The sequence below is a fragment of the Syngnathus acus genome, chromosome 8, assembly GCF_901709675.1.
Source record: "Syngnathus acus chromosome 8, fSynAcu1.2, whole genome shotgun sequence".
NCBI lineage: Eukaryota > Metazoa > Chordata > Actinopteri > Syngnathiformes > Syngnathidae > Syngnathus > Syngnathus acus.
This window is the reverse complement of record NC_051093.1, coordinates 6,683,108-6,700,248: the sequence shown is the minus strand read 5'-3', so window position 1 is coordinate 6,700,248 and position 17,141 is coordinate 6,683,108. Positions and strand designations below refer to the sequence as shown.

At 40.6% G+C, this 17,141-nt stretch overlaps 1 protein-coding gene across 1 annotated transcript in view; it reads left to right on the top strand.

Annotated features, from left to right (window-relative positions):
* Nucleotides 1-17,141, top strand: part of grin2aa (glutamate receptor, ionotropic, N-methyl D-aspartate 2A, a) — a 69,726-nt gene that overhangs the window by 25,780 nt on the left and 26,805 nt on the right. The window contains exon 3 of the mRNA XM_037256279.1: nt 13,983-14,149. Coding sequence (XP_037112174.1) covers nt 13,983-14,149 — 167 coding nt within the window. The remainder of the gene's footprint in view (nt 1-13,982; nt 14,150-17,141) is intronic.

Genomic DNA, 17,141 nt, shown 5'->3' with positions numbered 1-17,141 from the left:
GAGGTTTGTAACAACACAAGCCTTTTAATAACCTGTAAGGACACACATTAGTACCGTATTTTCCGGACTATAAGGCACACCTAAAATGTTCTCAAAAACCGTCAGTGCGCCTTATAGTCCGGTGCGCCTTATATATGGACCAAATTCCTAAATTTAAACTGGCCTGAAGCATTGTGTCATGAAATCTATCATAAGTGCCCCGCTGAAGACTACGAATCATGAATCAAAAAGACAATGGATCATTATTTTGTGATTATAAAGTAATTTGTTGCGTCTGAAGTTGAAATAAAAAAGATAAAATGGAGAATGATTTGATTTGGATTAAAAATCTGACATGATGCATTCATGGTGCGCCTTATAGTCCGGTGCGCCTTATATAAGGACAAAGTTTTAAAATGGACCATTCATTGAAGGTGCACCTTATAGTCCGGTGCGCCTTATAGTCCGGAAAATACGGTAGTCACAGTGATTTGCTCTTTAAGATGAATTAATCTCTCATTAATAACGGACTGATGTGTTTTGCAAACCGCAGCCTCTAACATGAACATCTATTTGTTGGACCTCCAGACAGCTCGGTGGCAGTTTTCCACCTAGTCAATCAAAGATAAGTTCGATCAGTCAGACAATCAATATCAATCAAGCATCAAGTTAATGTATCCTGAGCGGCATGTGACGCTGGGGAGGAGCTTTGCAGCACTCTGTGTGTGTGCGCGAGTGCAGATAACGCACGGTAGACTTTATGACCGGACACTTGAATGAGCTTTATGTTGTGTGTGCGTGTGTGTTTTACAAGATAAACCATTTAGTGCTGTGTGTGTTTGCGTGACCGTAAGAGCGAAGGAGTGAGAGATTGCGGTTGTTGCGTTTGTTGCGCCGCTTTCCGCAGTTGTGCTCGGAATGCTGATGTGTCACACTGCAGCACTCTTGCTCCCTCCTTCGCTCTTTTTTTTTTTGCTCTCTCTTTACATCTGCCTTTTCTTTTCTCCTTCCTTTATTCATCTGCTCTTCATTCATCATTCATCCCGACCCCTCATTTATATTTTCTATATACTCCGTCCATCCTCAATCCAATCAACATTTTCCATAACTGATATGATGTCGCTTGACTAAAAAAAAAAAAAAAATGCGAACCAATTAAAATATTCCTACTTTTATCTTCTGAGATGATCAGATAGGTAGACTTGGTGAGCAGGTAGGAAGGAAGCATAAATTAACAAGCAGACCTGCACACAGACAGATATGTAGACAGATGGACAAACGGGAAACTAGTCAAGCAGACAGACAGGCCCAGAAAAGCAGGCAGAAAGACAGACACACATACACACACACACACAACCATTGTGTTCTTATCAACCAATCACATTGACCCCATCCGCTCGCATCAGCTAGCTCGGTGAAGAGCTACAGCCTGTGACAGCCGTAGCCCCCGGCAACCCACATATGTCCATGCCAGAAAGTGGAGGCTAGCACTGCAAATCTGTCTCTGTGTTGGCAGCAGCTGTCCCTCCGCTGAGCAGGAGCAGGTCCCGGATAATGCAATCTGACCACTGTATCTCGTGATGTAAATCCAGAAAATAACACATTGATAGAGCGTTTGCCCCCCCACCACGACAAGAACAGATTGGTGGCCCAGATATTTTCAGGGAACATCTGCCTGAGCTCACACTACTGTGGTTCTGATCAATTTGATAGAAAAGATATCGATCAGAACATATTTCATCTCCTGAGCCAGCTTGACTAATTCGAATATAAAAAGATCAAACGAGATATGCCAAATATTTTCTTTTCCGCTTGGCGGAATTCTGTAACAGATAGACCGTGTCATGTCATAAATCCAGGTGTGACTATACTTTGGTTCCGCTGCAGGATTTTTCACCGTGCATTGGTTGTCATCCAGAAGAAGCTCAGAAAAGGCAAAATTGGTTGAATGTAGGAACTTCCTGAGTTGAAAAAGGGTTATACTTGCGTTATCATGTTTTGTTCCCTGTGGCAAAAGCAGTATGACGCGGGAGATGACCTACGAGAAATGCGTCATCCATGAGTGTGTGTGTAAAAATATATTTATATGGCTCCACAATACTGATTCACTTCTCGACATACAAGATTGAATGTGTCCAAGTGCAAATACGTCACATTTTAAATCACGGCTCAACTTGAAGTTGACGTTTATTACAATCTGCACATGCGCTGTTATTAATGACACGCTCGGCAGAAAATACATCCACCAAACTATTTCTCACGTGAGGGCAGCCAGCTGATGAGAATTCCTCCCTCCCACCGTGTGAATTTCCATGCGGGACTTCTTGAGTTCTATGTGAGAGTGGATGGGATAAGCATGAACGCTTTCTGTTAGCACGTCTTCGCTAACCTCATTGCCATGGATGTCTGTCCCTATCATTTCGGCCTCTTTCATCAGGCAACGGAGGACGTGACAGGCCGCCGTGACTTGATCATGCTGACCTTTTTTTTTCTATCCAGTGTTCATCAAGACAGTCTTTTGAGTCTCCGTCCATCCCCTCATGGCAGGTCCCCACCCTTTCTAAACTCAATTAGCCCGTTGGAGCTTAGTAAAGAATGAGTGTCATGAGCAGGGAATTAGACTCGGCCATCAGGTCTGGTCGAGTCTATGTGCTTCATTTAACCGTAACAAAAGCGGCGAGGTTGATCAATAGAGATGGGATTGGACTGAAAGGAAAGGTTGCTATGAAGAAGTAATGTGGTGATTGAGAGGAAAGGCTTCACTGTTTTCTAGGTTTGGTGAAGCTACAAGGTACAAAAGATGTTTCTTGGAATTTTCAAAATGGAGGAACTGACCAAACAATGCTAATACCGTATTTTCGCACTATAAGGCGCACCTAAAAACCTCAAATTTTCTCAAAAGCCGACAGTGCGCCTTATAATCCGGTGCGCCTTATATATGGACAAAGTTTTAAAATGGGCCATTCATTGAAGGTGAGCCTTATAGTGCGGAAAATACGGTACATTGCTTTCTTTCCAGTGTATTGTTTTATAGTTAACGAGAGGTCTGTCAATAATGATTATACTCTCTGGACATGTTTTTGCTTGCATGTGTCATGTAGCGTGGCGCACAAGCTCAATAATCATTACACTCCCAGGTGTTTATAAAATGTTGATTTACTTAATAGCTACAGTCCGTGGATGTAATTTTTGATTTGGGAATTCGTCGTAATAAAGTGAAATGCTAGAAGCCAAAATCAATGAAGAAACTGAATTCAAGCCTCGGGGATGTGTTGAATGAAGATAAGAGACAAGTTAAATGCAGTATGACTCATGTGAAAGGAATCAAAAAAGGACCCATGTGCTCTGAAGGTTGACCCATAAAGTCACATAACTCAAATGAAAGCTTCAATGGCACTTTGAATAACATTCCTTATAATGGCGTCTTTATTTTGGTGTCATTTTTTCAAGGTTTCTCTGCTCCATTTTTGACCTCCTGCAGAATGCCAAACACCCCCAACAGTTACGAGACAGCAAACACAAATGTCGACCGTTTCCACGTAATTAGTCACATCTCTGAAGTCAGTGTCCCCTATTTCCACCTCCCTTAGTTTCATTTATTTTTTTCCACAGAACAGGACAGAACTGAAACAAACCATGTCATGTGCAGAGAGGAGGAAAGCCAAGTAGGAGGAACTCATTAGTGAAAGAGTTTGAGTGGGATGATGAGAAGAAGCTGGGGGGAGAACAGGATGTGATAAGACAGGATTTGGAATGGGTGAGAGAGTCAACGATGGGGTGGGGGGGATTTTAAAGATAGTAGATGAATCCAGACTGTTTCAACTTTTATTCTTGATGATGGGAATAGCTTCCAAAACTCGGACATGGTTTGTGTCGGACACAGCCAGACAATTGGTGTGTATTTTGAATCACTCGGCATCAGAAAACATTATTTGAGATTTGTGCATTTATATCCTGTTCAAAAAGCAAAAGCATTGACAATTTAGACTGCTGAATCATTTTGACTTGTATACCAGTCAGAGTTATGAAACAAAAAACAAAACAAAATTCTCAATGCATTCTGGGGCAACAAGTAAGACGTTTGGGTATTTTCTGTTTTTCTCAGGATTTTTTTTCAACATTTCCTCTTGTCCCCCTTAAGGGACATATAATGACTCTTTATCAGTGTTTTCTGAAGAATTTCTTGGCTTTGTAAAAATACAAAAAGAAAACTATAGTTTTGCTGGCCCCTTAGCCACCCCAAGAAAAACATCCTAGCTCCGCCTCTGCATGATGAGACAACAAAAGATGGCATGATGTACATTTGAGGCAATGTAGAAAAAATTGAACAAATTAATATCGTGAAGGACGACGAGTAAGATGAGAGAGATCTTTGATGTAGAGGAGTCTAACACACGGACCTACTTTATAATACTTCATAATTTGGGACTGTTTATCCGTAATGAACCCAAACAAAAGTCTTTTCACTCCTCAATCATTTACAGCTTGTCTTTTCTTTGTCTAAAACTTCACGCCTGGTTGCAGCCATTGTAGTTTGAGCAAAGATGAAGGGGGTGGCAAGGGAGCAAACAAAGGTGAAGCAGTGGTGATCTTGGTGAAGGATGATGAAATTTGCTCTTTCTCCCACTCCATAGAATCCCCCCCCCTCCCCTTCTGCACACTCAAGTACTCACATCCCCACAATTACAGTCATAGCTGTACCGATCCAAAGCTGCTTAATAGTTGAGTAATTAGGATGAATTGGCTTATGGCGAGGCGGGAGGAAGAGAAGACATAATGGTGTCAATCTGCCTCGATCAGGCACATGCACAAACTCAACAAAAAACTGATTCAAATGCAGCTTGCTCATTTTATGTTGAAAACAGAAATTATCCAAGGAGGTGATTAAACAGTTGATTGTATTGGGAAGCAGTCAACCAATAAGCACGATTTAAAAATGTCCCCACCGATGTTTGTTTGTGTATTAAATCTTGTAGTGGGAATATTTACTAATAATTTAGCATGTGAGAAGAAATGAGAGTAGAGAGACGAGAATGTGCACCTTAGCATAAAAGCTGTCAAATCTTTGAATGGCATATGTGATGGAAGGTGATACTCTAATAGGATATAGAATGGACTGATAAAAAGATCAGCTCACTCTTCACGGTACGTTCCAGCAGGCCATCGTGTTCCCATATGAAGGGCTCGTCAAATAAAACCTCTGCTTTAGTCAGAGGCCTTCCCATCAGCTTCTCTGATTCCTTGCCAAGCTCACAAAAGCACCTGAGATGCACAGAGCCAATGGAACCCTATTGGGATGCATTCAAAATAAAAAGTGCATTGTTGTTGCTCCATGTCGGAGATATCTTCAATATCTTCATGGTACATTGCAATTAATTTGAAATGTACCGTATTTTCCGCACTATAAGGCGCACCGGATTATAAGGCGCACCTTCAATGAATGGCCCATTTTAAAACTTTGTCCATATATAAGATCTATACATTTGGCCCGCGGGCCGGACTTTGGACACGCCTGCTGTAGTGGCTCAATATTGGTCCATGTATAAGGCGCACCTGATTATAAGGCACACTGTCGAGAAAATTGGAAGTTTTTAGGTGCGCCTTATAGTGCGGAAAATACGGCATTTGCTTTAGTTGGAGATCCTGGGATGAACCCAGAAGGGGCTAAAGGGGTTAGTAAAGCTAATCTTTCCCTGAGGGTGCTTTTTCGAGAAGGCTTTTGAGTTCCGAGCTCCTCCTTAGAACAAAAGCTTGGCAAAGCATTGTTCTTACAAGTGGTTTTGGCAAACAGATGTTGGATGAGTGAGTAACAGAATGATTCATTTAACACAGGAAAAAAAAAAACAAGTGAGCATCAAGCAAACTTGCCGTGGATGCGAAAGCTGGAGAAAGGAAAAAATACTCAGGAGTGAAAAGAGAAAGGAAGGAAGGGTGGGTGGGAGGCAGAACCAGAGAGGAGTGTGCCAAGTAATGCATCCTGCCAGTTTTCATTGTGTCGACAAGCGAAAGTGCTCCACAGAAGCAAGGAGGCTGTAATAGGATAAAGACTGTACTGCAGTGGGAGCGTGCGAAACAGGGGAGGGAGGGGCTAATGTGGGAGAAGCGATAGGGGAAGAGGGAAACCAAGCATTAGGACAAAATGGGCCTGACACACATGAACATGAACAATTTTGGCCGCGCAAATCAGTCTTTTACACTCCACTGATCACTCATGTCAGGTTGGCCAGTTTAGCTTTCCACCACTTAGCCACCATCTTCTGCTACAAGCTGTCCAGTGTTATTTTCATTGGAAAGTACAATTTTCTGAAATTGCCACTTTAATAATAGATATTACCACACTGCACAAGTATAAAAAGGGAGTCCAGTAAATTGGAACTGCTCAGTACACTTGTGGTAAAGTTTGAAATGTAAAAATGCTCGATTGCGCTTTTTTCAGACCGATACCAGCAGTCAATTCACTGATACCGATACAAGGCAACCGATACCACTAGTAACTAGTATTCTTAGTTCATAAATATTTCCTCCCAAAACACAATAATCCAAAATATATTTATTGTGAGTATTTTATTATATTATATATTGTATTTATTTATATATGAATATTGTTTTTTTTTTAGAAAATGCATGACATTATTATTATTTTTCTGATTCTAAGCATCTGCATTTTAATGGGACATTTTTTCCCTTAGATCCTGATCACATAATGACAACAAGAGCCCTCCACAAGTTCCGATACCTTAACATAAGATTGGTATCGGCACCGATATCGGTACAACAAAAGTGTAATTCATCAGTTATTTGAAATCCAGATGAACTTGGAAAGTCCTGATCAATCCAGAAAGTGCAGTCGATCTTGCAGTTTTTATCTGAATGCCCAAAGCACTTTCAGTCAGCCTCTGATGAAGGACTCCACTGACTCAGTCTTTAGCGAATCCATCATCAACATATCCCAGTGCGGTTCCGCAGAGTTCAGACATCGATTCTTTCCCCCCAGACCAAAATAAGTCTAGTTTCACTCTGCATTTTATTTGGTGAATAATTCCTTGAATATAATTCATGAAGTGAAAAATGCATAATATTTTATTTTAGGCAGCTTCCTCCCTAGCGTGGTTTCTCATTGCATGCTGAGACATGATTGCGTGTGTGCTGTTTTCAGCCTGCGGACATTGGGGGAGAATAGATGCTGCATTAGTGTGCTGTGATGGTAAAATTGAAGCATTTCATAATTTGCAAAAAACGTGCACTGCTTAATGTGTGTCTGTTTTGTTTCTGTGCTTTAGTGACAATACTCCAGAAGGGAAAATGCAAGCTGGTTGTTAGTTCCACTTCACCTGTGTTTTTTCTCCACTCTCAAATAGTATAATAATCATGCATACAGTATTTTGTTTATTGTAATAATAATTAGAAATATGGCTGTATAATCCTTCCCATAATATTGCTATATTTTTTAATAATATTAGATATATTATTTATAATATAAATATATATATTATTCAATAATATTGCTATATTTTTTAGTCACTTGTTTCTTCACATAGCTTCATAGTCAAGAACACCCAAAGGAAGATTTTAAAAATATTTTTTTGTAGCTATTTGAATGAACATTGTCTTGTCTCATGCCTCACATAGAAAAGAAAAAAAAAGCCGTCTAATCATTTACCAAAACATACAGCTCACACGTTCATTTCATTTAGGCGCCGCACGTCTTCAGACGTTCCCAATTGGGCCTTTCATAACGAATGTGAATCAAAGCCATTCACACTCAAAGCGGCAAGATACATAATGGAGACAAGCAGGAAAATTAAAAGTGAAAAAGAGTGCGAGATTTCCCCTTGGCTGAAGCGCCTATAAATACGTGACTTATAATGTCTTTGATTTGCAAATTAGTACTTTTTCACTTCCACTGTTTCTGCCCCATTTTTGGTTTTCCCAGATGCCAAGCGCATCTATCTACAGTATGCATATGTGCATGTTCATTAATATTGCAGCAGTCCACGGGGGGGGGGGGGGGTCTGAGGAGAAGGCTTCCAAACAAATCACTCGAAGCTCATAGCCGATCCATAAAGACACCGAGAGAGATGAAGGGTTGAGTAGAAATAAAGGCGGAGCAGCAGAGGGAGCGGAGATGAGAGACAATAGGAAGACATGAGGGAGGAATTGGTCAAATAAAAAGATTAAACTCAAAGCTGACATGTCAAATACAACTGCAAATGTTTTTGTCATCTTTAGGTGATTTTTTTTTTTATTCATGTCCACGCTATATTCTTGGCCACGACTTTTCTTCTCTAAAGATGATTTGAAACTACAGAAGAGCTTTAAAGTGGGTCATCTCCTTTTCCCTTGCTGATAAGGCCTTGCACAACTGAGGAAATATTTAAGTCCATATTTTCTCAAAGCAGTTCTGACAAAAAAAAAATAATTCAATGTATTTAGCTTGCAGCTGTGTTGTTTATATTTTTGGGAACACGGCTTTTTATGAATATGAGTTGAAGGTTGAAGCTTTTGTTACTAAGCAGGGAAAACTTTTGTCTGTTATTTTAATATTTTAAGATATTGTCAATCCAGTTACAAGAAATCATAATTTATGATTGAGGTATTATATGAACATTCAGTTCATATCTTTGACATCTATACCCGTCAATGGCACTGAATGAGTTAACCTATAGCAGGGGTGTCAAACTCATTTCTCGTTTTCTTCCGAGGGCCATTATGACTGTCAACCCAAATAAATGATTTTTAAAAGTGAAGACAATTTGCAATTTTAGTAATGATGTGAATTTCATGCATAATTTGTCTTTGCGGGCCACCTAAAATGACGTAGCGGGCCATATTTGGCCCCCCGGGCCTTGGGTTTGACACTAATGACCTATAGCGAAGGCTATCGTAATTTATCACATCCAATAAATATCATCAACAGTATTTTTTTAGATTAAGTTATTACTAATGTGACAATTGAATCTTTTATGGTTCACATTTGAGAGATTTGAGTTGGCAACAGAAAAACGTCACATGACCAGCCGGCCGACAAAAAATAAGCGTGACTTATAGTGTGTAAAATCTGGTAAATATTTATCATTCTTCGTCATCCCTTCCAGCCTGCATGTTCAAGGCTTTCCTTCACTGTCAGTATAAAAATTGAGAAGACTTGTTGTGGTTTATCAGCTCCATTGCACAAATGTTCTGGTCGGTGGCCCACCAGAGAGGCTGTGCTAATCAAACCTGGCTGTACAAATGTGTTTTTGACCCAGTTGAGTCGCTCCCTCTCTGTTGAAATAGCAAAGAGCCACAGATGCTTGTGTCCACTCACGACTCAAGTCAGATAACATTACCGTCCTCGCTCCTCCAGCGAGGCTGCGTGACGACGACCCCGATACCCCAAGATGTTTGTTTGCCTCCAACCGGCGTCATCGCTGACTCATTTTGTTTTCCGTCAAAGTTGCTCGCCGGGGCTCTGTGACCGTTTGAACTTTGACTATCTTCCCTACAATTACCGTAATCTTTGGACTATAAGACAGCTAAAATTCGTGATTCAGGGTTCAAAATTTGAAGCGGCTTATAGTCCGAAATTTACGGTACGTATATCAGCCGCATTCAATCCGGGGGCTCTTTCCTGTCACGGATCGAGTAATAATTCTAATATTTTCCTCCTAAAGATGTAAATCACAATTTACGATTGTCCCTTACTGGCCCAGAGTTTGTTTGGGTGTAAAAGTCTGCACTTTGTTCACAGATCTGGCCTGATGGACTCCTCCCAGGGGTGCTGTCCTTCTGTTTGGCCACTGAAAGCAGCCAATTACTCTGCAGGCTTGGCTTGGCATCCAATCAAACTGGGAATGGGAAAGTTTAGAGATGATGATGGGGTTGGAGGGAAGAGCACTTACTGTGCATTTTGTCAATGTAAAGGGGAAATCTATGCGTTTGCATTACTGCTTGGATCCATATGGGAAAACAGCTCACTTTCAATCTTTCTGTCCTTTACAATATCAATGGTAAGCAATGATAAAGCATTTGGAAGGAAGCGGCAAAAGTATTTGAAGCTTAACCAACAGCGCCTCTAGTGGTTGCAACCAAGTACTGCAACTGCTTCTAATTAGGATTGAATTCTTCTTCTCTAAAGAAACATTTAAAACTTAGTTGTGTCATGTTAAAGGAGTGAAAAATGCAGCAAAATGAAACTGGATTGTTTCATCAATAAAATAAATGTGAGCTCCAGCCATGCTGAACTATAGCTGCTCTTCATAGTCTGTAACACAACCAATACATCCTCCCGCTTGCTCTCTTTTTCCTCTCTTCAATGTTGGCCATCCTCTCTGGGCTCTTCTCCGCATTTATCTTCCCGCCGCTCGTTTCATCCATCCCAATGGCATCCCATTCCGGCCGCCACCCAGCTAGGTTTACGCCCTCCTTGAAAGTAGGTCTCTCTGTGTCAGTGCGTGTCTGTCAGTGGCTGCACTGATGAATCACTGATACTGTCAGCGGCATAGTTAGTGACGGCCATAACAGCTGACGGATGCAGCTTTTGCGATCAGCAAATTATGCGTTATTGATTTGACCCCACATGGTTGTATGTCAACTTGTAGTAATAAGATCAGCGATGGAATGACTTTTGTTATGTATACGTCTTTTTTTTGTACAAGAGTTCATCTATCATTGCTCGGTCATTTTACCATAATTCAAATTGTAAATAATTGTATAATAATTTGATTATTTGATTTAAATTCCGTGATTAAATTTTGCGATTTTTCTCTCATTCTGATTCGTTTTTTTCTTCTTGACAATGATGAATAGGAAGGGAATTATTGGTCTTTGTGCGTTGCGCAACAATGACATACATCTGCGTTTTTGTACTTCGGCTCCATTTTTTTCATTCATTGATCTTTAAACCGTTTCTTTTTAAATGTAATTTTGTCAGCGTGTGGAAAAATTATATTAGAATGTTTTGGGGATCATTTTTGGAGGTATAAATAGGGTTTACATTTTTATCAGTGATAATTATCCAAACATTTGTGGGAAATTAAAAAAAAAAAATCCCTGCATCTAATTTCTAGTTTTATTTCGATCGTAGCTTCGCTAATTTAAATCACGCTATAAATGTATTCTTTTAAATGTGTGCTGAAGGATTAAAAAGAAGTGCTTCCGCAGAGAACGATAGTTAGGAGTTAGGAATTGATAATTGGGTACAAAGCAAAGAGGGAAAGTAGGACAAGAAACCTTCAAATGAAAGCAGCAAAGAAAGAAGCAGCAAGTAAAGGGAGGCGATGCCGGAGGATGAGATTAGGACAGCACGAGCGGCTAAGACAGCTAAGATGAAGAGAATAATTACGATGCTTGCTGCTGCTGCTACTGCTGCTGCTGGCAACTTGACAACTTTCGTAATGATGACCCGGGAATGACGACAACAAAACATTCGGAGCCTCTCATTTGAAGTTCCTTTGGTATTCTGTTTTTTTTTTTTTTTTTTTGGATGAACTTAAAAATCCACTTCTGAATGCTCATGATGCTAACTTGTAAAAAAGTGTTTCCCAGAGGAGTGCTCAAAGTATTAGCCTTATTGAATACCGTAAATTCCGGACTATAAGTCGCTACTTTTTCTAAAATTTTGAACCCTGAATCATGAATTTTAGGTGCGGCTTATAGTCCGAAAATTACGGTACATAAGGTGTGGGTGGGAGTGCGCAGTTAAGATCAGGGGAAGGGTGAAAGTAAAAAAAAAAAACAGACCTCCTGGACAGTGAGTTAATGAAAATAAAGGAAGACACTGGGAGGAAGATATTGGACTTATTAGAGTGGGAGAGTGAGGCAAATGCATAGACCAAGATAGAGGCAGGGAGGGGGGGAGAGAGCGAAAGAGAGAGAGGGGATGATGTTATTTTGTCAGTGTTTCCCCGTGGGGGGCTTGGCTGCTTGTTAAAAAGTCCTGACAGAGAAACCACAGCAGTTATACACACACACACATATATATATATATATATACAATGCTGCCCTCGTGCTATACTCTTAGAGTAAGTTTCTTCCTCTCTGAGTGTGTTTTAGCCACGGAAATTTATTGCCAAAAATACTCGCCCGTGACATCATGCGTAGGATTTTATCGACATATGTATGAGGGTGAAATTAGTCGAAGGCCGCTGGATTGTTTGGTGTCCAAAACACATTCCAAATTTTAGCACCTAATTTGCATTAATATAATAGGCTCATTTTTAATGGGAAATGCAGAGAAATGATGAATCTGGAAAATATGTATTTCTTCTTTTTTATTAATTGGCTGTGGTGACTGAGCAATGCCCATTTGGTATTTAAAAAAAAAATAATCCATCTGTATTGTTTTGCTGTTGCTATTTCTATCCATGTCTGGTTATATTTAGCAACGTGCGACAGAGGATTTTTTTTTTTTGTCATATCACTGAGGCTCTCCTCCAGTGAACACTCGCGGGCTTTAGAGCTCAGCATGTAACATGCTGTTTGTGACACTAGTGCAGCCGTTCAAATGAAGACATCTCTTTACTCAATATGACAAGTATTTAAAGGGTTCTTGATTTTTAGCAGGGTGAGTGTGTGTTTGCACATTTATGCATGTGTGCTATTAAACCAGACAATGCTTGATGCCTGCCTGTTTCAAATTCTCATGTTTTTTCATGTCACAGAAATCTTACAATTTTGAAAAATTAACTTTTACATAAATCTATATCATTTATACGTATGCACCACAAAAAACAATTCAAACACATTTAGTACAAATAGATTTTGCTAGTCATGAAGTGCTACACAAATTCCAACTGTTGAATTAAAAAAAATCACAACTGCTATCTATCATTTTATAACATTAACTCTATTCATTTAAGAGAGGATATGCAATATTAATACTGTATATACTGTCGAGCCATCATTCCTAAATCTCCCTGCTAGTCACAGTTAGCCCCGCATTGGTGCAAAGTGTGAGTGTTGACTCCCGCTGTGATGAAGACAGAAAGTGACAAGTCTTACAACATGACCTCCTTGCCTAGCCACCATGCTCCAGCATTTCTCGAGTTTCTATGACATTAAAGCGTACAAGCTCACATACACAGGACGGGAGAGAAAAAAAACAGTCTTCATATAGGAGAGGCAAATAAGATGCACGATTATTGCTAACATTGACCACACAGTTGAGGGCATCATCGTACTAGGGAAGCAAATGCTTGGTCATGCATGTAGCGTGGCTGAGAAAATTCACATGGTCACAAATGCAATTCCAAGCTACTCTGTCAATGTGTAATCATCGGATCATCATGTATAATCTTAGGCCCCAGTGAATTGTTCTTCTCATTTAGTCTTTTGGATTTAGGGTAACGTGCACTGGCGGAGCTAGGATTTTTTTCTTTTCTTGGGGGGGCCATGGGGGCACCAACAAAATCTTAGGAGGTCCACAAAACAAAAACATTTTTACACCCATCCCCAAATCCTTCAGAAAATATTAATAAAGATTTATACTCCCTCCTACCCAAACATTTTTTATCTAACATCTGAGAATCCACGAATATTTCCGGAGGGAGGGGGTTGTCTGGTAACATAATACTCACTCCCCCATGCTCCTCTCCCATTATTTTTGTCTCATTCCACCTCACACAAATGAGTCATTTGGTGCAAATCTGCCGACATAAATGGAGTTAATTTGTTCACCTGCGGTAGTGCTTGTCAGTGCCGTCCAATCAAATGTTGGAATAAATTAGATGGGGAAACAATCCAGAGTTCAGTTTAATGGAGTGTGTTTGAGCGAGTCAGCGTGAATAGAACCCTCATTCCAAGTCAACTCGACCTGGGAGAGTTCTGCAGCTTGCCTGCACTGCGTCAATCCAATTTGGACTTAATTGAATTATTCAGAACACTCAAAGTGTATACCATGTGTACACTAAACTGCCTTAGTGTGTGTGCATCCACAAGTCCGTTTGTTCTGAGAAAGATTTTTAGAATGGTCAACCAAATGGACTTCTGGATCTAATAAAATCTTCTCATTGTTGTCTTTTCAGGACGATAAGTCAACGTTCTTCCAGTTTGGTGCTTCCATCCAGCAGGAGGCTCTGCTGATGCTGAACATCATGGAGGAGTACGACTGGCACATCTTTTCTATCGTTACGTCAAAGTTCCCCGGCTACCAGGAGTTCATCAACATTCTAAAAACGACAGTAGACAACAGGTACAATTTATTTGATTTTGTACTTTATTACAAATGCAGGATAAATAATAAAAAACATTTAATATCTTGTGCCAGATATTTACTTAGTTACATTTATTTAATTTCATATTTGCTCCATTTAGTTATAAAAGCCAGAAAACATAATATGAAAACAAAACAAGACTTCTGGTATTTATTCTCACACAGCAAGATATAATTCTCTCAGAAATAAATTAAATTGCTGTTCAAGCTAAAAACAAACACACCAATGGGATTTCCTTTTATCAGATGGTTCCCGAATTACCACGTCTTCAAAATGACTCCAGTGGATTCCCAGCATCTTCTTTCAAGTCAAGTCAAGTCAAGTCAAGTTTATTTGTATAGCCCTAAATCACAAGCAGTCTCAAAGGGCTTCACATAGACAAAAATTGACAATTATTCTCAAAGCATCCCCTGATCTTAAGCTCCCAAAAGGGCAAGGAAAAACTCAAAACCCCTGCCCGGGGAAAATGAGAAACCTTGAGAAGGGACCACAGATGGAAGGATCCCCCTTTCAGGATCACCAGGTTGTAATGGATGCAGAGAGGGCACAAATAATACATAATATGAAAATCAAAAGTAGATGTCCAAGTCAGAGCGAAGGGCTGCCAGAGGAGCCCTCTGCTATCCTGGCTATGGAGGTTGAGCTGCAGTTCCCCCAACCTGAATTAGCCCACAAGAATCCAGATAGCCGCTGTCAGCTTGGGTGCCACCTAACCACCTCCCCGGCCGGGGAGGGGGGGGAGAGAAAACAAAACAAACTCCGGCCGAATCGGCCACTCCAAGTTAGTTAAAGGCCATGTCATAGAAATGTGTCTTTAAACGTGTCTTAAATGTTTCTACTGAGGTAGCAGTCCTAATATCCATTGGGAGGGCATTCCAAAGCTCTGGAGCCCGGATAGAAAATGCTCTAGACCCTGCAGACACTTTCTTGGCCCTCGGTGTCGCTAAAAGGGTAGCGTTTTGCGAACGAAGGTTACGAGACGGAGCATAAGGAACAACTAGGTCGACGAGATACGAAGGCGCTAAGCCATGCAATGATTTATAGGTTAATAGAAGAACCTTGAAGTCACATCTTAAATGGACCGGGAGCCAATGTAAGTTGGCTAATATTGGGGTAATGTGATCAAATTTTCTTGTCCGTGAGAGCAGCCTTGCAGCAGCATTTTGTACTAACTGTAGACTTTTGATGCGGGACTTAGGAAGACCAGAGAATAGTACATTACAGTAGTCCAGGCGCGACGTGACGAACGCATGTATAATAGTTTCCGCATCACCGGTCGAGAGGATCGGACGAATCTTTGCAATATTACGAAGGTGAAAGAACGCAATTCTGGTTATATTCTTAATGTGCTTTTGAAAGGAGAGAGTTTGGTCAAACATTACCCCGAGATTAGTTACAGTATCGCTCTGAGTGATAGTACGGTTATCTATAGTTATAGCGGTTTCCTTGAACAAGTGTTGAAAACGAGTTGGACCAATTATCAACATCTCAGTTTTATCTGGGTTAAGACGAAGGAAGTTGAGAGACATCCATTGCTTGATCTCCGCAAGGCATGCCTCAAGATTACAACAATCACGCGGATCTGTCATCGATAATGGCATATATAATTGGGTGTCATCCGCGTAGCATTGAAAACTAATATTATATTTACGTATTATGTCCCCAAGCGGGATCATATAAATATTAAATAAAATTGGTCCGAGAACCGATCCCTGTGGGACACCACACGTAACATTATAGAGCTCAGAGGACGCATTGCCATGGACCACTCGGTGCGTCCTATTTGATAGATAGGAATGGAACCAGCCTAGTGCTGACCCTGAAATACCAACACAACTTTTAAGACGCCCTAATAAAATATCAAAGTCTACAGTGTCGAAGGCAGCACTAAGATCGAGTAGTAACAGTACAGATGAAGTGTTTGAATCCATAGCTATGAGGAGATCGTTAGTCACTTTAGCAAGTGCTGTCTCAGTGGAATGATTAGCTCTAAAACCAGACTGAAAAGAGTCATATCGATTATTGGCGACCATGTAATCATTAAGCTGCTGTGCTACTACTTTTTCAAGAAGTTTTGCTATAAATGGGAGGTTTGAAACTGGCCTATAATTACTGAGACAGTCCGGGTCAAGATTTGGTCGCTTAAGCAACGGTTTAATGATAGCGGTTTTGAAGGCTGTTGGCACTATCCCAGAGGAGACAGACAGCTTGATTATATTTAAGACAGACGGTCCTAAAATATGAAATAATTCTTTAAGTAGTTTGGCTGGAAGAGGGTCGAGCAAACATGTTGTTTGTTTAGCCGCACTAACCATTTGTGTAAGCCTTTCAAGGGACACGCTATTAAAAGTTGAGAGGGTTGTTGCATGATCATCAGCGTTGGTACACGGCGGGCTCGACCGCACGACTGGAATGGTATTCTTGATCTCGTCCCTAATGGACTCAACCTTTTGAGCAAAAAATTTAATGAACTCGTCAGCTGAGTGGAAGGAATTATCGGGGGTCGGCTGGCGTAGAGTCAGCTTTGCCACTGTATCAAATAGGTGTTTCGGATTGTTTTTATTGAGATTAATAACTTGCGAGAAATACCGAGTTTTTGCTAAGATAAGCGCATCTTTATATTTCAGGAGGCTGTCCTGCCATGCCTGATGGAAAACCTCAAGTTTGGTTAGACGCCATCTGCGCTCATGCTTTCTACATAATTGCTTAAGCGTACGCGTTTCATCCGTGAACCACGGAGTAGGCAATCTACGGCGAGTTTTCAGACATAACGGCGCCACAGAGTCAATGGCATTTAACAATGTCGCATTGAATTCATTTGTAAGGTTATCAACAGAGCCGGTGTACGCGGGAAATATGGCAGTTGCCGGCGACAGTAACTCAGATAGCGCAGTTGCAGTCATGGAGTTAAAATTACGGCTCCTATAATTCCGATTGCTCTCTTGTCTTTGACAAGAAACTAAAATTTCA